Source organism: Salvelinus fontinalis, chromosome 4 (genome assembly GCF_029448725.1).
Source record: "Salvelinus fontinalis isolate EN_2023a chromosome 4, ASM2944872v1, whole genome shotgun sequence".
Taxonomy (NCBI): domain Eukaryota; kingdom Metazoa; phylum Chordata; class Actinopteri; order Salmoniformes; family Salmonidae; genus Salvelinus; species Salvelinus fontinalis.
In genome coordinates, this window is record NC_074668.1 from 13,489,579 (window position 1) to 13,513,586 (window position 24,008).

At 42.8% G+C, this 24,008-nt stretch overlaps 1 protein-coding gene across 2 annotated transcripts in view; it reads left to right on the plus strand.

The window, feature by feature from the left end:
* The window catches only part of LOC129853127 (DNA repair protein XRCC4-like), a 70,823-nt gene that overhangs the window by 37,923 nt on the left and 8,892 nt on the right, over positions 1-24,008 (plus strand). Inside the window, exon 7 of one of the 2 annotated variants that reach the window (XM_055918846.1) lies at positions 4,294-4,417. The exons of the other annotated variant lie outside the window; for it this stretch is intronic. Within the exon in view, the coding sequence (XP_055774821.1) occupies positions 4,294-4,409 (116 nt within the window). The 3' untranslated portion in view covers positions 4,410-4,417. The remainder of the gene's footprint in view (positions 1-4,293; positions 4,418-24,008) is intronic. 2 annotated transcript variants of the gene reach the window in all.

Genomic DNA, 24,008 nt, shown 5'->3' on the forward strand with positions numbered 1-24,008 from the left:
TATTCCATTTTTTTTCCACCATGAATACAGCAGCCAAATACTGAAACTCATTGTAATTTGGACACCATGACAAGGCTTGACTAATGGATTTCCCTAAAACACACTGTTGATGTTGATTCTGTGGCACTCTGTCATTACGTTAGCTTTTTTTCCATAGGTGTTCTTCCATTGGTTCCCACTTCCATTGGTTCCACCAAGATGCAGCATGGCACATGCCAATTCACAAATAAATGCACTTGTGTTTTTTAGTTGAATTGTTGAATAGGTTTAATAGATTTTGTTAAAATCTCACCTAGCCCATCAGAAGACAAGGAGATGCTTTTACCATATTGAATATACCTATCCTATCCTTTCAGATCTCCACAAGGGTATAGGGGACTGGGTCTAGGAGTCCATTTGGAATTTGGAGGATGACTTTAAAAAGACATTGTGTGTCAATCAATCAAGCACCCCATTGGTCTGTGGAAGTGTCATTTTGCCTTAGCCGACGCCCACAGAGAGGTGCCAAGAAGCATTCCTAACCACAGGGTTCACCTATAGCTTTCTAGATCACTGTGCAGTTCTGGAACACTGACATAGCAGGTTCTACCTGTGGTAGAATCTGATTCATGTGTGCTCTATTAAGTTAAAGTAGTGTGACCAACACTCTTATTGGTCCACTCCAGCACCACGAGCACAAGCAACAGTTTGGGTGGGGTGTTCAACTGGGTTTCATTTTTCGCCCATTCCCTTTACTGCTCATGATGCCATAGGTCGTGATATTAATTACCATGACGACATATAGGTCAGGCTCTCCCAGTCCATGTCTGCGAGCTCCCAAGTTTATCCATGTTCATTTTTACTGCCCCATAAACTCCACATGGCAACAGAACTGATCTTAGAACAGCGGTTTAGATTGAAACGCCATCGCCTGGGGTATTGGATTCCTGGAAAGCTCTCACCAGTGAGTCATAAACCCACCGTGTGTAGTCCTCTCTGCTTCCAAGGGGTTCAGCACGTCCGCCTGCGAGGTGGTCCCCTGTCTGCGTCAGAGAGAGCCACCCCCCTGTCTCTACTGTACGGGGGGAACCGGGGCCTCCTTGTGTCTGGTCCAAACCCAGCAGAGGGATGGAGCAGGCGGTTTTGAAACGCAACACAGTCATGGTTCTCTCATCTGTAGCATCGGGATTAGTTGTGGTGGCTCCGTCCAATGGGTCGGTCTATTCTGTGTGTGTGTGTGTGTGTGTGTGTGTGTGTGTGTGTGTGTGTGTGTGTGTGTGTGTGTGTGTGTGTGTGTGTGTGTGTGTGTGTGTGTGTGTGTGTGTGTGTGTGTGTGTGTGTGTGTGTGTGTGTGTGTGTGAGCACTGTTCAATATTCTCAAACTGACTATATATTCTCAGACGGGCTGGGCTCATGCAGTGTTTGTGTGTTTATAACCATGTTTCCATCCAGAGTTTTCATGCAAGTAAAGTCTTACAGGTAATTTGTTCATTCGACATGGTGGGATCGTTTTGTGTCGATAAAGTAAATTTCGCTAGAAATGGTGGTGGAAATGCCTTTATGCGCAAATACAGATTATAATATCCATCATATCGTAGCAAACTTGGAGTCAACGTGATGATATGGTGTGTGGTCCTCCCACTACAACTTGGGAAACCATGCAGTTTATTAGGCTACAGATGAAATAAGTTACAATGAACTTTACAGGGTGGTGAAAGTGCCCGATGATAAGCTTGATACTCCTTTCCAATAAATATTGAGGGTCTTATTTTGGTGACATGATGATCAATGCTTGACTGCTGTTTTAAAAATCTGTATCTGCCAGCTGTTGTCCAGAGTGCAGGTTCCAAAACCAGCGTAGGCACATTTGCTATTTAACACAACAGTTTTGGGACAAAACATACAAAATGATCTGTAAAGTTGAAAATGCGATGGAAACACAAACTTTTGATTTTTATTCAGCACATAAATAATACAATTTTGTGTGTACTATGTAATCGCACACTGATTTTTCTCAGCAACAAGTCCATTTCGTGGAAACTGTGCCTATTTTCTTTATGCTGATTTTAGAATATTCAAATGAAAATCTGTCGCCATATGTGTCTGCGTGGCAGCTTCTTCTGTGTTTTTGTGTTTGTCTGTGAACATAACCAGACCAGAGTGAGCCCATGTGGCTGTTTTGACCCTAGTTAACCCATGTCCCTCTGTGAGTGTCCTGGTTTATGTTTTCCTCTTGATTATGGCCTGATAAGAGAGAGTAGGATGACAGACAGACAAGTGTCAGGGAAAAAGGAAATCTAGCCTACAATTATCCTGTCATTTTTTCTGTGCTCTGTAAATGTCTACATGTGACTCTATGACACACTCTTACAGGAAGTACATTTAGGACCCAAAGACCTATGGAGTGGAAATGAAGGAGAGAGTGTCAGGACTGAGATAGGGAAGGGTAGGGAGGGAAGAAGGGTAGGAGTGTGAGGAGGGTAGAGAGAGCAGAGAGGGAAGTGGGGATGATTAGGGGTTGTCCTTTAGACTATGACAGACCTCTAAATCTACGGCATCCCCAGATGACCCCCTTGTATATTCTATAATGTATGTAGGCTACATTGATTTGTTACTACATTATCACCCCTGCTCTCCTATGGATGAGGGGGGGAAAGGTTTAAAGGTGGAAACAGAGTGGTTACAACCTGGGGAGGTTTTCAGCATCTCAGTTCATCAACCATGGCCAGTCACTCTCCTTGAGATCAGTTGACCTAAATCATTTCTGACCATCACTCATCACGACACTGGCAGTTCCCTGTTCAGCATGAAACCGTAACAGGGTTTAGAGGACTAGGGCGTGTGTCTGTGTGTTTTTCTTCAATGTGTTGGTTTATGGTTTATCAGTGTATGCGTGGGCTTGTGTGGAATGTGAGTTCTTTAGTCAGTGAATGTCTGTAGAGGTCACCAGGGGTCAAGAGATTTTCTGAGGTCATCCTCCCAAAAATGTCCCCCAATTACTCTACAAAGGAGACAGTAGGACAGGCAAGTGAATTAGGGTTAGGACCTGGGTTGGAGTAAAGATTTAGGGTTAGGACCTGGGTTGGAGTAAAGATTTAGGGTTAGGACCCGGGTTGGAGTAAAGATTTAGGGTTAGGACCCGGGTTGGAGTAAAGAATTACATGCTGACCACACCGCTCGCATCACGTGCGCGAGCGTTGCAAAATACATTTGCACATAGATGTTATTCAATCATTGCACCAACACTACTCGTGGGCGTCAGCAAGCATCTGCGTGGCCTGGTGCTAAAATAGAAATTGGTTCTATTTGTGACGCTCAACATATTCCTCATTGGTTTTTAGGAGCATATATCCATGTGCCATCTCCTCATAGGTTTTTAGGGGCATATACCCACGTGCCATCTCCTCATAGGTTTTTAGGAGCATATACCCACGTGGGTGATTGAAAGATGAACTTAGGTCCACACTCCGGTAGGTTGTAGTAATGCTGTAAAGTTGGTTGCCAACTCCAAAGAAGAAAAAGAAGCCTTAAGGAAGGAGGAGAGATGACGAGAAACAAATTTGGTTTACCGTTTTATCTGTGGATTAATTGTCGTAGTAGTGGACCTTGTGCATTTCAGGTAAAATAACAACCCAATGTTTATTTCCCAGGACAAATTAGCTAGCAACAGCAAGCTAGCTAGCTAAATTGCCATAAATGTTCAATGCTTTTTGACCTGTCCCCAAATTAATATAATTGGTTCAGAGTTTGTTTTGATATTTCAACCTGTGTGTCCTGATTGCTTCTGGTGTGGGTGAACAAAATCCAAGTGCGCACGCAGACGGAAGCGCGCGTCCGGTTTGGTCAGCATGTTAGGTTTAGGATAATAGGACCTTAGACACAGTCAGTTGATACATGTGAATTGAACCTCAAGGGGCAGTTGCATACGTAGGTGATATCTAGTTCCATACAATCACCTTTTTTATAGACATTTAATTAGACCTTTTCATAACCTTGGTGTGTTTTCTGGCATTGTGAATGAATGAGCTCATCAAAGAATGTGGCCCTGAATGGCCCTTCTATCAAATCACATGTTAATGACCCCCTTAATCACTTTACAGCCAAACTGACTTAAAGTAAATACATCACCTCTGACTACTGACCACCAACAGCTTTGAGAGGGTGTCTTGCATGTAATTTGTGTGTGTGTGTGTGTGTGTGTGTGTGTGTGTGTGTGTGTGTGTGTGTGTGTGTGTGTGTGTGTGTGTGTGTGTGTGTGTGTGTGTGTGTGTGTGTGTGTGTGTGTGTGTGTGTGTGTGTGTGTTTGTCACCCAGACATTTCAAGCCAGACGAGCTCTATGGAGGATGTGTTGCCCAACCGCAAGCATGGGCTCTGTTACCACCAGAGCCCAGAGTTAAAGGTTAAGAAGCCTATTCCAGACCAGAAGTAAACTCACAGGTTAGTGCAGCAGCCAATGAAGCCTTAATATGGTAGTTGTCAACATCAGAATGATCCTATTCATTACCTTTGACCTCCCTACCACCATTATTATTATCAAAATGTCATATGTCAACATTATATTGAATTAATATTATTATGATTTTGGCATCATTGACATCATACATGTATCAATGATACTTAGGTACAGTTGAAGTTGTAAGTTTACATACACTAAGGTTGGAGTCATTAAAACTTGTTTTTCAACCACTCCACAAATTTCTTGTTAACAAACTATTGTTTTGGCAAGTCAGTTAGGACCTACTTTGTCCATGACAAAAGTCATTTTCCCAACAATTGTTTACAGACAGATTATTTCACTTATAATTCACTGTATCACAATTCCAGTGGGTCAGAAGTTTACATACGCTAAGTTGACTGTGCCTTTAAACAGCTTGGAAAATTCCAGAAAATGATGTGATGGCTTTAGAAGATTCTGATAGGCTAATTGACATCATTTGAGTCAATTGGAGATGTAGCTGTGGATGTATTTCAAGGCCTACCTTCAAACTCAGTGACTCTTTGCTTGACATCATGGGAAAATCAAAAGAAATCAGCCAAGACCTCAGAATTATTTTTTAGACCCCCACAAGTCTGGTTCATCCTTGGGAGCAATTTCCAAACGCCTGAAGGTACCACGTTCATCTGTACAAACAATAGTACGCAAGTATAAACACCATGGGACCACGCAGCCGTCATACCGCTCAGGAAGGAGACACGTTCTGTCTCCTAGAGATGAACGTACTTTGGTGCGAAAAGTGCAAATCAATCCCAGAACAACAGCAAAGGATATTGTGAAGATGCTGAAGGAAACAGGTACAAAGTATCTATATCCACAGTAAAACGAGTCCTATATCGACATAACCTGAAAGGCCGCTCAGGCCACTGCTCGAAAACCGCCATAGAAAAAGCCAGACTACGGTTTGCAACTGCACATGGGTACAAAGACCGTACTTTTTGGAGAAATGTCCTCTGGTCTGATGAAACAAAAATAAAACTGTTTGGCCATAATGACCATTGTTATGTTTGGAGGAAAAAGGGGGAGGCTTGCAAGCCGAAGAACACCATCCCAACCGTGAAGCACGGGGGTGGCAGCATCATGTTGTGGGGGTGCTACAAACCTGACTCAGTTTCACCAGCTCTGTCAGGAGGAATGGGCCAAAAACTTATTGTTGGAAGCTTGTGGAAGATTACCCGAAACGTTTGACCCAAGATAAACAATTTAAAGTCAATGGTACCAAATACTAATTGAGTGTATGTAAACTTCTGACCCACTGGGAATGTGATGAAAGAAATAAAAGCTGAAAGAAATAATTATCTCTACTATTATTCTGACATTTCACATTCTTAAAATAAAGTGGTGATCCTAACTGACCTAAAACAGGGAATTTTTACTAGGATTAAATGTCAGGAATTGTGAAAAACTGAGTTTAAATGTATTTGGCTACGGTGTATGTAAACTTCCCAATTCAACTGTAAGTAAGTGCCCAGTTTTTTAACAGTTGAAAACCAGTTATCCATGCCAAAAAGTTCAGGTCTACACAATCACCCCTGAATACTCATACTAATATCATGCATATAAAGCCTGAATGAATATCTATTCGAGGGATTTAATCATAGTCAAAACTATCAGCCTGGCCACCTCAATAATTTTACAGAACCTTAAAGGCCCATTGCAGTAGAAAGCATGATTTTTCTGTGTTTTATATTTCCGCACTATGAGGTTGGAATAAAACTGTGAAATTGTGAAAATTGGGCTGTTTTGAAATTTCAGCCTGTTGAGGTGGGATGGAGTTTTGGACATCACCAATTAGTTAATTAACCAATAAGAAAGAGTTCCAAACCTCTCTGCCAATAACAGCTAGTTTTCAGTTTTCCCCTCCCCACTCAGACCACTGCCAGACAGTCCTAGCAATATTCTTGCTTGAGAAATTGCTCTTTTTGCTAAGATGCTATTTTTGTTTATTTTTGACCATTTTAATTGACAACGATCACAGTAAGGTACTTAATTGTTTCCCTGAAAATATTTGATATTCAGATAAAAAGAGCTGTAGTGCAACTTTAAATTTTCTTCAGACCCCTTCACCTGTCCTCTTGCCCAGTATCTTACTTATTGCACCTTTGTGACCCCTTGTGGTGTTCAAAACTATTTTCAGCTTTCACAGTGTCCTGCAATGTTCACTAATACAATTTACCTTATGCAAACATCCATAAATAGTGCAAATAAACCATTAAACTGATAAGCTTAACTGGCTAATTTGTAAAGGGTGGTTAACCAGTCAGCCACTGGCATCCCGATTCGATGCCTACATCAAACAAAGAGTACCTTTTTGTGCAACAATCAGGCTTAAAAGTTATTTTGGCAAGAACTTGATATTGCTATTCATGTAATAAATACTACTATTAATAATAATTATCACCAAAGGATCTTTCAAGGTTGAGATAAAAATACATACAAAAAACTAGATGTAGGTCTGCTGGAATTTCTTTGCAGAAACAGAAAGTGTTGGCCTAATCCTAAAACGTTTCATGGTTGTTTGTGTAGCCCGGTCCATATGTGCCTGAAGCTAATCTATGCTTCTTTCAAATGCTAAACATACTGAGTCATTCAACAGAATTATGCTTGATCTCGTTAATCTTTCCACATCCTCTAAAATTGTTAGGAGCATCCAGTGGGTGGCGAGGCCATTCCTCCACATACACAAAGAGGCATTGCGAGAACAATTTCACCAGTATGTGACGACCCTCCCACTCTGTCTGACAAATTATTTCTTTTTGCTCTTGTTTTCCTTAATAAGATGTTGGTGGGCGGAGCCGGGAGGGTCGTCAGCAAAATGGGACACACCTGGGCTCGGTTGTGTCCCGCGATAAATACACCTCTTCCTCATTTATTGAGGAGACTCACTCCATGCAGACACTGATAGATTTTTGTTGTGGCATTTTTGTGGTCGTTTTGTATGTTTGCTTTGGCACTTTCAACACCCCTCATTATCACATTTATGCACGCACACTCACTTACACTACTGATTACACACACCATTGTTAATTGTATTTAGTTTACTTCAGTTAATAAATATATTTTGTTATTCTTTATCTCCACGTGGTCTCCTTTTTGTTACAAACTTCGAGCCGGTTCGTGACAAGTAGAACTAATAGCACATAATATCAACAGTAATTAATTAATTCAAATCGAACAAAATCCAAATGCCCCCAAAAAGTCTATTCCGACTCAAGAATGCTATATATGACCCAATTTGGGGTTAAAGCGATCTGGAAATGAAATAATTTTGGGTTTTCTGAGTGGACAGTTTCATGCAAAGAAAATGTGTTGTCTGTTGGTTGGTGGGTGGATACTTGTAAAGCATTGCTCTCTGTCAAAGTGCACTGTTGCAATGGGCTTGAACATGGACCTTAGCTACTGGCAGAGGACCCATCACACTTTCTGAATGTAAATGTGATGTTATGATTTGGTGTTTGCGTTTTGTACATTTGAGCCTTTGTGAGTTTTAATTGACAGATTATTATTGTTTTTTCCACTGTAGATGAGTCTGTGATAATTGCTCAACTCTAAAGCTTTTAGAGTATTTAAAAAATGAAAATAAATCTTCTAAGCTTGCTGCCTCCAATTTTCAAATGAATTTGCGTCGCATCACTTCCTCTCGCCTTGTTTTTGAGAACCCATCACTTCTTCCTCAAGGTGTCTGCAAATAAACAGCCAGCCAAAAGACTGCAGCTGAACACCAAGATGCAGCATGTACAACAAGGCGTTAACAGCTGCAGCTCATTAGCTCCAGTAAAACATGCAGTTCTCTCATTTGCACCCTGGCCAGTTCAAACGGCCTGAGTTCATTTGTTGTTACCCTCTTTTTCTTAAACAAATATCACGTTTGCCCGGAGTGGAATACTCAGGGTAATTTAGCCCTGGCCCATGCACTGCAATGGAAAAGAAACCCGATCTACGACAGTGAGCACTGCTCCTGGATTTTTCTTTCTTCCTCTTCATCCCTTGCTCCCTCTTTCTTTCAAACACTGTCCCATTCTCTATCGCCCCATCCCCCCACCATCTCTGTATGGCTGGACTTCAGTCTGAGCTCCCAACCAGCCTGATTAGAATCTTCCTTAGTGCTGTGGATGACTCCCTGTAAACCATGAAACCTCTCCAGCCAGGAGACAGGTCACTGTTGACCTGTGAACCGTCACACCAAAACCCACAACAACAACTATGCAGCTGTCTTCTGAAGATCTTTTCAGTTTATTTTTCATTCATATTCAGTGACATATCATCAGGTCACATTTATTACCATTAGATCTTTGTTGCTTATAGAAATGTTACACAACATTTTCAGTAGAATTGTATCTGGCGCTGGTCTCTTGACATGTTGCATCTTGTCCTCCTGTAATTTGTACATCTTGATCCAATCAAAAAGGTCACAAGGTTGACTTGACTTGCCTGGCTACCTAGACTCCTTGTTCCGGCCAAACGTTACGCCACGCCCATGGACGTGAGTTTCTTCACCGCAATGAGTCTGTTTGAAAATTTGTCATTGGCTTTGATACTCTGATTGGTTAGAGACGATCCATTTGCTGGTGACTTTGTTTTGTACGTAAAAACGACTTCAATGATGGCAGTCTCTGACCAAAGTATGTAGCGAACGACAGAGCAGCGGAAGAATTTAGTGTGAGTCGTCAGGCTATGATTTGACACCATCCCATCTTTCTTACATACTGTAAATGCCTCTGGCGGTTTTCTCCACGCAGTGCTGCGTAAAAAATACACTACAGACATGTTTGTGGTTTTGTGACGACAGCGACTTCTCCTTCTCCAGTGCTTCCCGGGAATGGCGTTGGGAGTTAATCACTTGGAAGACGCGGTCGCAATCCGAGGCCAAAGATATGGAAGCAATTTCTCAAGAGCTTGACTTCGCCCCAGAGCTGGAGCTGCCAACTTCCAGGCCTGAGTTTTGTGTCAGACCATGCAGCGGCACACCATGGGGGAATGTCAGAGACTGTGGAGACTACTCCCTTCACAGGGTGTCTTGTCTAGTCTGATAACATTCAGACCTGCCACCATAGTTCTAAAAAATACAAGTGTTTCATTGTCACATATACCAGATATGAGCAGTGAAATGTGTTGCTTTACAGGGTCAGCCATAGTAGTATGGCGCCTCTGGAGCAAACTACGTTTGTGTGTTCCCAGTGGTAAGGCTGATCAATCAGACTCGGGGAAAGGTCTGAATTTGTTGTTTGTGTGGTTTCTCAAACCTTACAGCAATACTTACCTTTAATTAATTGTTAGAATACGGATTGCAGATTGATATGGTGCCATTATGTCGTGATAACCTCAACTTGCACATATTTGGCCTTGAACGGCAGCGTAAAGGTTCAGTTTTACTATTACTTGACTTCGGCTGCTGTCGTAATCTATTGTATCATGGTCTGTTTTAACAGAATTGCTAGTCTTGTAAAGGCATTATGAGCACCTATACCTGAACTGTTGTTAAAAGCCAAGTGCACTCAAAAACATGATTTCCCTGTGTTTTATATACACTGCTCAAAAAAATAAAGGGAACACTTAAATAACACAATGTAACTCCAAATCAATCACACTTCTGTGAAATCAAACTGTCCACTCTTTTTTTGAGCAGTGTATATGTCCACACTATGAGGTTGGAATAATACTGTGAAATTGTGAAAATTATGATAATGCCTTTTTAGCGTTAAAGCTGTTTGAAAAGACCGCCTGAAATTTCAGCCTGTTTGGGTGGGATGGGGTTTTGGCCAGCCTGGTGACATCACCAGGTGGTAAATTAGTTAATAGACCAATAAGAAAGATAGCTCCGAACCTCTCTTGTCAATATCAGCTAGTTTTCAGTGTTCCCCTCCCCACTCAGACCACTCCCAGACAGTCCTACAAAAATTCTGTCTTGAGAAATTGCTCTTTGCTAACAAGCTATTTTGGTTTCTTTTTGACCATTTTAATTGAAACCAACCCCATTACGGTACTTAATTGTTACTGAGAAATTATTAGATATTGAGATAAAAACCTCTGCATTGCACCTTTTAAGAGAACTTGCTAATCTCTCACTCTTTTAAAGAATGACCCATAAAGTATTCACAGTAAACCTGACACACACGAGACACAAAGAGAAACCATGAATATACAGTACAATAAAGGGTCTTCACAAACATGTTGCGTTCACTGTCTTTTGTTTACAAAACTAGAACCATCGACACTTACACTGTACACACGCACAGAGACACATACTGACACATAGAACATTTCCTCATAAACTAGACATGTTTACTCGGAGCCCTGAGACTTGGCCTTTAAAATGGAACAGCAGAATGTTCTGACAAATGTGGCACAGATTGTGGTTATTTCCATAGACAATTGTTTTGCTAATTTGAATGGCTGAGGGTGTGGAGGGATGTGCACAGTTTTGATTTGGAAATATTGATACATCCCAAACCAACCAGTGATATTGTACAGGCAGCATGTGCATTGACATTGTTGTTTGTCTTTTAGTGACCTGTCCTACGGAAAGAGATCTGTTTTTATTTATCTTGTCTACTGACAAGTTCATGACAAGGCTGCCATGATGTGCTAAACCTTTTAACTGATGGTAGTGTGAAGCATCCAATCCCCCTCTATCTCTCTCCATGGTGCCTCCATGGCCTGGTCTACCCCGGAGGCATCTAGAGGAGGACTGGGTCAGCATGCCCAAGATGGAGTCTGTCTGAGTGCTCCACTCCTCCAAGAGGCAGGTCATGGGTTAGCACAAGGTTTTTTACACAAGTGTTAATGGAGCTCAGTGTCAGTCTGAACTTGAATCCCTTGCCCCCCTGCGGAGTAGAATGATGATTCCCCCTAGACACTGATCAAATAAAATTCAATTGTATTTGTCACATACAACAGGTTTTGTACGTGAAATGCTTACTTGCAAGCCCCTAACCAACAATGCAGTTTTAAGAAAATAGTTAAGAAAATATTAACAAAATAATCTAAATTAAAAAATTAAATAAAAATGTAACACAATAAAATAATGAGGCTATGTACAGGGGGTACCGGTAGGGTCAATGTGCGGGGCTACAGGTTAGTCAAAGTCATTTGTACATGTTGATAGGGGTAAAGTGACTATGCATAGATAATAAACAGCAAGTAGCAGCAATGCAAATAGTCCGGTTGGCCATTTGATTAATTTAGATTAATTGTTCAGCAGTCTTATGGCTTGGGGGTAGAAGCTGTTAAGGAGACTTTTGGACCTAGATTTGGTGCTCCGGTACCGCTTGCCATGCGGTAGCATAGAGAACAGTCTGACTTGTCTTTCACAATTTTTGGGGCTTTCCTCTGACACTCGGAGCCCTGAGACTTGGCTGTTAAAATGGAACAGCAGAATGTTCTGACAAATGTGGCACAGATTGTGGTATAGGTCCTGGATGGCAGGAAGCTTGGCCGTAGTGATGTACTGTTCCGTACACACTATCCTCTGTAGTGCCTTGTGATCGGAGGCCAAGCAGTTGCCATACAACTGTTTCAGGATGCTCTCGATGGTGCAGCTGTAGAACTTTTTGAGGATCTGTGTACCCAAATCTTTTCAGTCTCCTGAGGTGGAAAAGGCATTGGCGTGCCCTCTTCACGACTGTCTTGGAGTGTTTGGAGTATGATAGTTTGTTGGTGATGTGGACACCAAGGAACTTGAATCTCTTGACCCGCTCCACTACAGGCCCGTCGATGTGAATGGGGTTGTGTTCGGCCCTCCTTTTCCTGTAGTCCACAATCAGCTCCTTTCTTTTGCTCATGTTGAGGGAGAGGTTGTAGTCCTGGCACCCCACTGCCAGCTCTCTGACCTCCTCCCTATGGACTTTCTCATTGTTGTCGGTGATCAGGCCTACCGCCGTTGTGTCGTCCAGAAACTTAATGATGGTGTTGGAGTCATGCTTGGCCTTCAGTCGTGGGTGAACAGGGAGTAAATGAGGAGACTAAGCACGCACCCCCGAGGGGCCCCCGTGTTGAGCATCAGCGTGGCAGATGTGTTGTTGCCTACCCTTACCACCTGGGAGCGACCCGTCAGGAAGTCCAGTATCCAGTTGCAGAGGGAGGTGTTTAGTCCCAGGGTCCTTAGCTTAGTAATGAGCTTTCTAGGCACTATGGTGTTAAACGCTGAGCTGTAGTCAATGAACAGCATTCTTACATAGGTGGTCCTTTTGTCCAGGTGGGAAAGGACAGTGTGGAGTTTGATTGAGATTGTGTCATCTGTGGATCCTTCCGGGTGATATGTGAATTTGAGTGGGTCTAGGGTTCCTTGATGATGGTGTTGATGTGAGCCATGACTAGCCTTTCAAAGCACTTCATGCCTACAGTGGCTTGCGAAAGTATTCAGCCCCTTGGCGTTTTTCCTATTTTGTTGCCTTGCAACCTGGAATTAAAATAGATTTTGGGGGTGGTTGTATCATTTGATTTACACAACATGCCTACCACTTTGAAGATGCAAAATATTTTTTATTGTGAATCAAACAAGAAATTAGACCAACAAAAATGAAAACTTGAGCGTGCATAACTATTCACCCCCCCCCCCCCAAAGTCAATACTTTGTAGAACCACCTTTTGCAGCAATTACAGCTGCAAGTCTCTTGGGGTATGTCTCTATAAGCTTGGCACATCTAGCCACTGGGATTTTTGCCCATTATTCAAGGCAAATAATTTCCAGATCCTTCAAGTTGGATGGGTTCCGCTGGTGTACAGCAATCTTTAAGTCATACCACAGATTCTCAATTGGATTGAGGTCTGGGCTTTGACTAGGCCATTCCAAGACATTTAAACGTTTCCCATTAAACCACTCAAGTGTTGCTTTAGCAGTATGCTTAGGGTCATTGTCCTGCTTGGAAGGTGAACCTCTGTCCCAGTCTCAAATATCTAGAAGACTGAAACAGGTTTCCCTCAAGAATTTCCCTGTATTTAGCGCCATCCATCATTCTTTAAATTCGGACCAGTTTCCCAGTCCCTGCCGATTAAAAACATCCCCACAGCATGATGCTGCCACCACCATGCTTCACTGTGGGCATGGCGTTCTCGGGTGATGAGAGGTGATGGGTTTGTGCCAGACATAGCATTTTCCTTGATGGCCAAAAAGCTCAATTTTAGTCTCATCTGACCAGAGTACCTTCTTCCATATTTTTGGGGAGTCTCCCACATGCCTTTTGGCGAACACCACACGTGTTTGCTTGTTTTTTTCTTTAAGCAATGGCTTTTTTTCTGGCCACTCGTCTGTAAAGCCCAGCTCTGTGGAGTGTATGGCTTGAAGTGGCCCTATGGACAGATACTGCATTTTCCGCTGTGGAGCTTTGCTTCTCCTTCAGGGTTATCTTTGGTCTATTTGTTGCCTTTCTGATTAATGCCCGCCTTGCCTGGTCCGTGAGTTTTGGTGGGCGGGCGGCCCTCTCTTGGCAGGTTTGTTGTGGTGCCATATTCTCTCCGTTTTTTTAATAATGGATTTAATGGAGCTCCGTGTGATGTTAAACAGTTTTGGATATTTTTTTATAACCCAACCCTGATCTGTTCTTTTCCACAACTTTGTCCCTGACCTGTTTGGAGAGCTCCTTGGTCTTCATGGTGCCCCTTTCTTGGTGGTGCCCCTTGCTTTGTGGTGTTGCAGACTCTGGGGCCTATCAGAACAGGTGTGTATATATACTGAGATCATGTGACAGATCATGTATTTGGTATTTGGTATTTTATTTGGATCCCCATCAGCTGTTGTAAAAGCAGCAGCTACTCTTCCTGGGGTCCATACAAAACATGAAACATAATACAGAATTACATAATACAGAACATCATTAGACAAGAAGAGCTCAAGGACAGAACTACATGACAATTAGATTGCACACAGGTGGACTTTATTTATCTAATTATGTGACTTCTGAAGGTACTTGGTTGCACCAGATCTTATTTAGGGGCTTCATAGCATAGGGGGTGAATACATATGCACGCACCACTTTTCCCCCCCAAAATGTTAGATTTTTTTTAAACAAGTAATTTTTTTCATTTCACTTCACCAATTTGGACTATTTTGTGTATGTCCATTACATGAAATCCCCCCCAAAAAACATTTAAATTACAGGTTGTAATGCAACAAAATAGGAAAAACGCCACGGGGGATGAATTCTTTTGCAGGGCACTGTACCGACGTGAGTGTTACGGGACGGTAGTCATTTAGGCAGGTTACTGCCACTTTCTTGGGCACAGGTATTATGGGACTATGGTGGAAAGTTTAGCATCCAACCCTCACATAATGTCTATCATAATTGATTTGGGGAGGGTAGACTGGTCCCAGACCTGTGCCTACGGGAAACTTGGACTTGGAGCCTGTGTCTGAGGAGCCAGTCTGACCCCTGACCACTGTGTGTTAGGACCTGATGATACTATTAATGACAGCAGGAGGCCATGCTGCTGCTAATCCCTCCACGAACCCTAATCCACATTGGAATGTCCCACTCAGCCTCCCTCATAGAGTAGCTACTACTGTACATTATGTTCAGTACCAGTCAAAATTTAGGACACACCTACTCATTCAAGGATTTTTTTTTGTCTTTACTATTTTCTACATTGTAGAATAATAGTGAAGACGTCAAAACTTTGATATAACACATATGGAATCATGTAGTAACCAAAAAACTGTTCAACAAAAAAATATATTTGACATTTGAGATTCTTCAAATAGCCACCCTTTGCCTTAATGACAGCTTTGCACACTTTTGGCATTCTCTCAAACAGCTTCATGAGGTAATCACCTGGAATGCATTTCAATTAATAGGTGTGCCTTGTTAAAAGTAAAAAATGTCTTGCCTTAATGTGTTTGAGTCAATCAGTTGTGTTGTGACAAGGTAGGTATGGTATACAGAAGATAACCCTATTTGGTAAAAGACCAAATCCATATTATGGAAAGAACAGCTTAAATAAGCAAAGAGAAATGACAGCCCATCATTACTTTAAGACATGAAGGTTAGTCAAACCGGAAAATGTCAAGAAATTTGAACGTTTCTTCAAGTGGAGTCGCAAAAACCATCAAGCTCTGTTTTGAAACTGGCTCTCATGAGGACCGCCACAGGAAAGGAAAACAAAGAGTTAACTCTGCTGCAGAGGATAAGTTCATTAGAGTTAACTGCACCTCAGATTGCAGCCCAAATAAAAGCTTCATGGAGTTCAAGTAACAGACACATCTCAACATCAACTGTTCAGAGGAGACTGCATGAATAAGGCCTTCATTATCGAATTGCTGCAAAGAAACCACTACTAAAGGACACCATTAAGAAGAAAAGACTTGCTTAGGCCAAGAAACACAAGCAATGGACATTAGAACAGTGAAAATCTGTCCTTTGGACCAAATTTGAGATTCTTGGTTCCAAATGCTGTGTCTTTGTGAGATGCAGAGTAGGTGAACAGGTCTCTCCATGTGTGGTTCCCACGTGAAGCATGGAGGAGGAGTTGTGATGGTGTGGGGATGCTTTGCTGGTGACACTGTCTGTGATTTATTTAGAATTCAAAACACACTTAACCAGCATGACTACCACAGGATTCTGCAGCGATAAGCATCCCATCTGGTTTGTACTTCGTATGACTAAAATGTGTTTTTCCGCGGCCAAACACTAACCTGGACGACGTTGGGCCAATTGTGCACCACAGTATGGGACTTCCAATCACGGCCGGTTGTGATACAGCCCAGGATCTGTAGTGACACCTCTAGCATTGATATGCAGTGCCTTAGACCGCAGCGCCACTCGGGAGCCCCCAAAGAATGCCAAGAGTGTGCAAAGCTGTCATCAAGGCAAAGGGTGGCTACTTTGAAGAATCTAAAATATATTTTCATTTGTTTAACACTTTTTTCATTACTACATGATTCCATATGTGTTATTTTATAGTGTTGATGTCTTCACTACTATTCTACAATGTAGAAAATTGTAAAAAATAAAGAAAAACCCTTGAATGAGTAGGTGTATCGAAACTTTTGACTGGTACTGTATATGAGGAAGAGTTTGAAGTAGAGAATTTGAAATGATTTTCTCAATCTCCAGAGACTCTAGACTTCCATGTAATACCATATTATGGCTTATGTGTCAAAGCCAGAGTATCCCTGGCAGCTGAAAACGTTAACACTGGTAGTGAGAAAGCGTTGATTGCTATGCCAGCCTCAAATTAAGCGTCCAATGACTTGCTTATCATCTTAATTCACTTAAGTGTGCACCTGCACCCTTCTCTCAGTCCTGGTGATGACAGGACTCTTCCTGCTCTGCTTGTCCTGCCATGTTGGAGGAGTGAGATATAGGGCTCCTTGTATGGGGAATAGGTATGTGGTGTTCGGACTACCCACTGTGCTGGTACTGTAATGTCTGACACGGCTCCTGCAGTCAACAAGCAATATATAGAGAATGTTACGTTCCCTGTACAACTTCCCTGTGCAACTTCTGTGTCTTTTAAGTTGAGGGTTTGCAGTATTCTGTTACTGAAACAATTGTAGTGAATTAAGTGGTTCATTTTACCCAGGCAGTCTGTTGTAGGTCATCCAGTATTTTTAGATAACTATTGGAATTATCTTGCTTGTTGGGAAGCGTTTTCTTAAGGCTTGGCAGATACAAAGGTTCAGTTTGCTTCAAAAAACATAACATCATGGGTTATGTTTGGCTCTAAATCTGATTTGAATCAATGGGACTTGAAAATCAAAAAAATGGTACTGACTGTTTTTTCTAGAAAGGAAGACATTTGAACAGTTCAGTGCTCCTCTTAGTTATGGTAACTTTCCTTTCATGAGTTTATTTGGTTTTGTTGGCCCAGCAATGTCAGACGACATTACCCATCAAGCTTTGTGTTCGCAGTGGGCAGTGCGGCTCTTCACGCCGGGGGTGGTACAGGTATGTAGGTCAGGCAGCAGGCAGGCTGTTGGAAACTGGAGGAATACATTTAAGGGCATTACAAACACAGCAGTAGGCCTTCCTTCTGCCCCTCTTTGAACTGACTGTGCCATCTTGTGTGTGTTTTTTATTTATTTATTTTATTTTACCTTTATTTAACCAGGTAGGCAAGTTGAGAATAAGTTCTCATTTACAATTGCGACCTGGCCAAGATAAAGCAAAGCAGTTCGACACATACAACAACACAGAGTTACACATGGAGTAAAACAAACATACGGTCAATAATACAGTAGAAAAATAAGTCTATATACAATGTGAGCAAATGAGGTGAGATAAGGGAGGTAAAGGCAAAAAAAAGGCCATGGTGGCGAAGTAAATACAATATAGCAAGTCAAACACTGGAATGGTAGATTTGCAGTGGAAGAATGTGCAAAGTAAAAATAGAAATGATGGGGCGCAAAGGAGCAAAATAAATAAATATATACAGTAGGGGAAGAGGTAGTTGTTTGGGCTAAATTATAGATGGGCTATGTACAGGTGCAATAATCTGTGAGCTGCTCTGACAGCTGGTGCTTAAAGCTAGTGAGGGAGATAAGTGTTTCCAGTTTCAGAGATTTTTGTAGTTCGTTCCAGTCATTGGCAGCAGAGAACTGGAAGGAGAGGCAGCCAAAGGAGGAATTGGTTTTGAGGGTGACCAGAGAGATATACCTGCTGGAGCGCGTGCTACAGGTGGGTGCTGCTATGGTGACCAGCGAGCTGAGATAAGGGGGGACTTTACCTAGCAGCGTCTTGTAGATGACCTGGAGCCAATGGGTTTGGCGACGAGTATGAAACGCGGGCCAGCCAACGAGAGCCTACAGGTCGCAGTGGTGGGTAGTATATGGGGCTTTGGTGACTAAACGGATGGCACTGTGATAGACTGCATCCAATTTATTGAGTAGGGTATTGGAGGCTATTTTGTAAATTACATCGCCGAAGTCGAGGATCAAAAGGATGGTCAGTTTTACGAGGGTATGTTTGGCAGCATGAGTGAAGGATGCTTTGTTGCGAAATAGGAAGCCAATTCTAGATTTAACTTTGGATTGGAGATGTTTGATGTGAGTCTGGAAGGAGAGTTTACAGTCTAACCAGACACCTAGGTATTTGTAGTTGTTCACATTTTCTAAGTCAGTCAGTCAGTCAGTTTTCTAAGTCAGAACCGTCCAGAGTGCGGGCAGGTCCAGGCAGCGATCGGTTGAATAGCATGCATTTAGTTTAACTTGTATTTAAGAGCAGTTGGAGGCCACGGAAGGAGAGTTGAATGGCATTTAAGCTCGTCTGGAGGGTTAACACAGTGTCCAACGAAGGGCCAGAAGTATACAGAATGGTGTCGTCTGCGTAGAGGTGGATCAGAGACTCACTAGCAGCAAGAGCAACATCATTGATGTATACAGAGAAGAGAGTCAGTCCGAGAATTGAACCCTGTGGCACCCCCATAGAGACTGCCAGAGGCCCGGACAACAGGCCCTCCGATTTGACATACTCTATCAGAGAAGTAGTTGGGGAACCAAGCGAGGCAATCATTTGAGAAACCAAGGCTATTGAGTCTGCCGATGAGGATGTGGTGATTGACAGAGTCGAAAGCCTTGGCCAGGTTAATGAATACGGCTGCACAGTATTGTTTCTTATCGATGGAGGTTAAGATATTGTTTAGGACCTTGAGCGTGGCTGAGGTGCACCCATGACCAGCTCTGAAACCAGATTGCATAGCGGAGGAGGTGCGGTGGGATTCGAAATGGTCGGTAATCTGTTTGTTGACTTGGCTTTCGAAGACCTTAGTACCTTGTGTGAGAAAGAGAGGGGGCCATCTTTTGCCCTGGGGCTCAAGCCTGTAAGTCTGTTCAGCACCTAAAAGGGAACATGGTCTGCCATTTCACGAATGATCAGAAAGTGGCCACTGTAGCCTCTCAGTGTGGGTATGTGTATATTGCATATGACTCCTGTTCTTTACAATTCAATTCACACAATGTTGACAAGGAATATTGTGTCACTATAAGGACCTGTAAACTCATGTTTTGTGCTTGATTGAGATTCCATTCTATGAAGCATTTTTTTATAGCCTGTCCCTATTTGATGCTGCATGCAAGAGTGGAACCATAGAATTAGGAATTAGAAGACTTGAGCGGACATTAACCTTCATATGTTGGTCCTCAAGTCAGCCATGTTGGTCAGGGAGTTGGTCAATCATGGTTTGCCAGTGCTGTGGAAATATATTCTGTAAAATAATGAATTTGAAGAATGTGTCTGCACTGTATGTGTGTTAGCTAGCTAGCTAGACAGTTTTAGAGAAATTATTCTATAAATCTGTACGGGATAATCAGAGGGGCTATGCGTTCTATGGAAAATAGTGAACGATGTGGAAGGTGTGTTCCACGATGTACTAGCGGAGTGGAACTAACCTTCCACGGAGTTGCGTTATTTTCCAGAGAACGCATAGAGCCCTGAGTTGATTATCCCTTTACTACCATCGCTATAATTGAACACGCTTGCCGGTGAAATTGTGTACAACATCCACTGAAGTAGCTAGCAAGTTTACTAGATAGCTACAGAAGTTACCTTGGTAGCCAAATAGACTTGCTAGTTTAGTAAACCAAACCATCAGTCCTATCTTGCTAAATCTAATTCAACAATGCAATAATGTTAATGTTTTCAATTCAACTTTTTCTTTAAAAAACAGCTCAAACATAGAACATGTAAGAATGAACTAGCCATTGAATTATACCGTGCTGATATACCATGCATTATAGGGATATAATGCACGCTCTGAATGACCTTTTAGCCAATCAAAAACGAGAATTCAAAAACGCCATGGTATAATTAAGCAATAAGGCCCGAGGTGTGTGGTATATGGCCAATATACCATGGCTAGGGGCTGTTCTTATGCAGATTTAATTCAAAACTGTATCTCGACCACTCAGGAACATTCACTGTCTTCTTGGTAAAAATTCCGGTCTAGATTTGGCCTTGTGTTTTATGTTATTGTCCTGCTGAAAGGTGTATTCATCTCTCAGTGTCTTGTAAAAAGCAGACTTAACTAGGTTTTCCTCTAGGATTTTGCCTGTGCTTAGCTCCATTCAGTTTTGTTTTTTGTTTTTTTTATCCTGAAAAACTCCCCAGTCCTTAAGAATTCAAAGCATACCCATAACATGATGCAGCCACCACTATGCTTGAAAATATGGCAAGTGGTACTCTGTAATGTGTTGTATTTGATTTGCTCCAAACGTAACACTCAGGACAAAAAGTCAATTGCTTTGCCACGTTTTTTCCAGTATTACTTTTTTGCCTTGTTGCAATTATTTTTTACAGGCTTCCTTCTTTTCACTCTGTCAATTAGGTTAGAATTATGGAGAAACTACAATGTTGTTGATTCATCCTCAGTTTTCTCATATCACAGCCTTCAAACTTTAACTGTTTTAAAGTCACCATTGGCATCAAGGTGAAATCCCTGAGTGGTTTTCATCCTCTTTGGCAACTGAGTATCTTTGTAGTGACTGAGTGTATTGAGACTGAGTGTATTGAGAGTGTATTGAGAGTGTTCATGTACAGTACAACCAGATGAGCCCAGTGTTTCTGAGTCTAATTTGTGTGTGTGTGTCTATGTGTGTGTTCTAAGACGGTTAACTTCTTCTCCTGTCTTATCAGTATTCTATGTTATCTTGGCCTACTTTAGTATCATTACAATCTACCTCAAACTGCTAGCAGATGGTGACAGGTAAAGTAGCGGTTAACAGCATTGGGCCAGTAACCGAAAGGTCGTTGATTTGAATCCCTGAGGCAACTAGGTGAACATTCTGTAAATGCGCCCTTGAAGCAAGGCACTTAACCCTAATTGCTTCTGTACATCTCTCTGGATAAGAGTGTCTGCTAAATTACTTAAATGTTAGTTTTTTTTAATTGCAGGGCCAAGGGTGACGTGGGAACAGTGTATATGTCCGCTGGTCACCCAATTATAAACGTATACCTGCACTCAAGCTCATCCTTTGGATTAACAAAGCTATGGTTGAGTCTCAAATCAAATCAAATTTTATTAGTCACATACACATGGTTAGCAGATGTTAATGCGAGTGTAGCGAAATGCTTGTGCTTCTAGTTCCGACAATGCAGTAATAACAACAAGTAATCTAACCTAACAATTCCGCAACTACTACCTTATACACGCAAGTGTAAAGGGATAAAGAATATGTACATAGAGATATATGAATGAGTGATGGTACAGAACGGCATAGGCAATGGTGCAGTACATGGTATAGAGTACGGTATATACCTATGAGATGAGTACTGTAGGGTATGTAAACATAAAGTGGCATAGTTTAAAGTGGCTAGTGGTCCATGTATTACATAAGATGGCAAGATGCAGTAGATGATATAGAGTACAGTATATACATATACATAAGAGATGTGTAATGTAGGGTATGTAAACATTATATTAGGTGGCATTGTTTAAAGTGGCTGGTGGTACATTTTTACATAATTTCCATCAATTCCCATTTTTAAAGTGGCTGGAGTTGAGTCAGTATGTTGGCAGCGGCCGCTAAATGTTAGTGGTGGCTGTTTAACAGTCTGATGGCCTTGAGATAGAAGCTGTTTTTCAGTCTCTCGGTCCCTGCTTGGATGCACCTGTACTGACCTCGCCTTCTGGATGATAGCGGGGTGAACAGGCAGTGGCTTCGGTGGTTGTTGTCCTTGATGATCTTTATGGCCTTCCTGTGACATCGGGTGGTGTTGGTGTCCTGGAGGGCAGGTAGTTTGCCCCGGGTGATGCGTTCTGCCGACCTCACTACCCTCTGGAGACCCTTACGGTTGTGTGCGGAGCAGTTGCCGTACCAGGCGGTGATACAGCCCGACAGGATGCTCTCGATTGTGCATTTGTAGAAGTTTGTGAGTGCTTTTGGTGACAAGCCGAATTTCTTCAGCCTCCTGAGGTTGAAGAGGCGCTGCTGCGCCTTCTTCACAACGCTGTCTGTGTGGGTGGACCAATTCAGTTTGTCCGTGATGTGTACACCGAGGAACTTAAAACTTTCCACCTTCTCCACTACTGACCCGTCGATGTGGATAGGGGGGTGCTCCCTCTGCTGTTTCCTGAAGTCCACAATCATCTCCTTTGTTTTGTTGACGTTGAGTGTGAGGTTATTTTCCTGACACCACACTCCGAGGGCCCTCACCTCCTCCCTGTAGGCCGTCTCGTCGTTGTTGGTAATCAAGCCTACCACTGTAGTGTCGTCCGCAAACTTGATGATTGAGTTGGAGGCGTGCATGGCCACGCAGTCGTGGGTGAACAGGGAGTACAGGAGAGGGCTCAGAACGCACCCTTGTGGGGCCCCAGTGTTGAGGATCAGCGGGGTGGAGATGTTGTTACCTACCCTCACCACCTGGGGCGGCCCGTCAGGAAGTCCAGGACCCAGTTGCACAGGGCGGGGTCGAGACCCAGGGTCTCGAGCTTGATGACGAGTTTGGAGGGTACTATGGTGTTAAATGCTGAGCTGTAGTCGATGAACAGCATTCTCACATAGGTATTCCTCTTGTCCAGATGGGTTAGGGCAGTGTGCAGTGTGGTTGCGATTGCGTCGTCTGTGGACCTATTGGGTCGGTAAGCAAATTGGAGTGGGTCTAGGGTGTCCGGTAGGGTGGAGGTGATATGGTCCTTGACTAGTCTCTCAAAGCACTTCATGATGACGGAAGTGAGTGCTACGGGGCGGTAGTCGTTTAGCTCAGTTACCTTAGCTTTCTTGGGAACAGGAACAATGGTGGCCCTCTTGAAGCATGTGGGAACAGCAGACTGGGATAAGGATTGATTGAATATGTCCGTAAACACACCAGCCAGCTGGTCTGCGCATGCTCTGAGGACGCGGCTGGGAATGCCGTCTGGGCCTGCAGCCTTGCGAGGGTTAACACGTTTAAATGTTTTACTCACCTCGGCTGCAGTGAAGGGGAGCCCGCAGGTTTTGGTAGCGGGCCGTGTCAGTGGCACTGTATTGTCCTCAAAGCGGGCAAAAAAGGTATTTAGCCTGTCTGGGAGCAAGACATCCTGGTCCGCGACGGGGCTGGTTTTCTTTTTGTAATCCGTGATAGACTGTAGACCCTGCCACATACCTCTTGTGTCTGAGCTGTTGAATTGCGATTCAATTTTGTCTCTGTACTGGGACTTAGCCTGTTTGATAGCCTTGCGGAGAGAATAGCTACACTGTGTGTATTCGGTCATGTTTCCGGTCACCTTGCCCTGGTTAAAAGCAGTGGTTCGCGCTTTCAGTTTCACGCGAATGCTGCCGTCAATCCACGGTTTCTGGTTTGGGAATGTTTTAATCGTTGCTGTGGGTACGACATCGTCAATGCACTTCCTAATGAACTCGCTCACCGAATCAGCATATTCTTCAATGTTGTTGTTGGACGCGGTGCGGAACATATTCCAATCCGCGTGATCGAAGCAGTCTTGAAGCGTGGAATCAGATTGGTCGGACCAGCGTTGAACAGACCTGAGCGCGGGAGCTTGTAGTTTTAATTTGTGTTTGTAGGCTGGAATCAACAAAATGGAGTCGTGGTCAGCTTTTCCGAAAGGAGGGCGGGGGAGGGCCTTATATGCGTCGCGGAAGTTAGTATAACAATGGTCCAGAGTTTT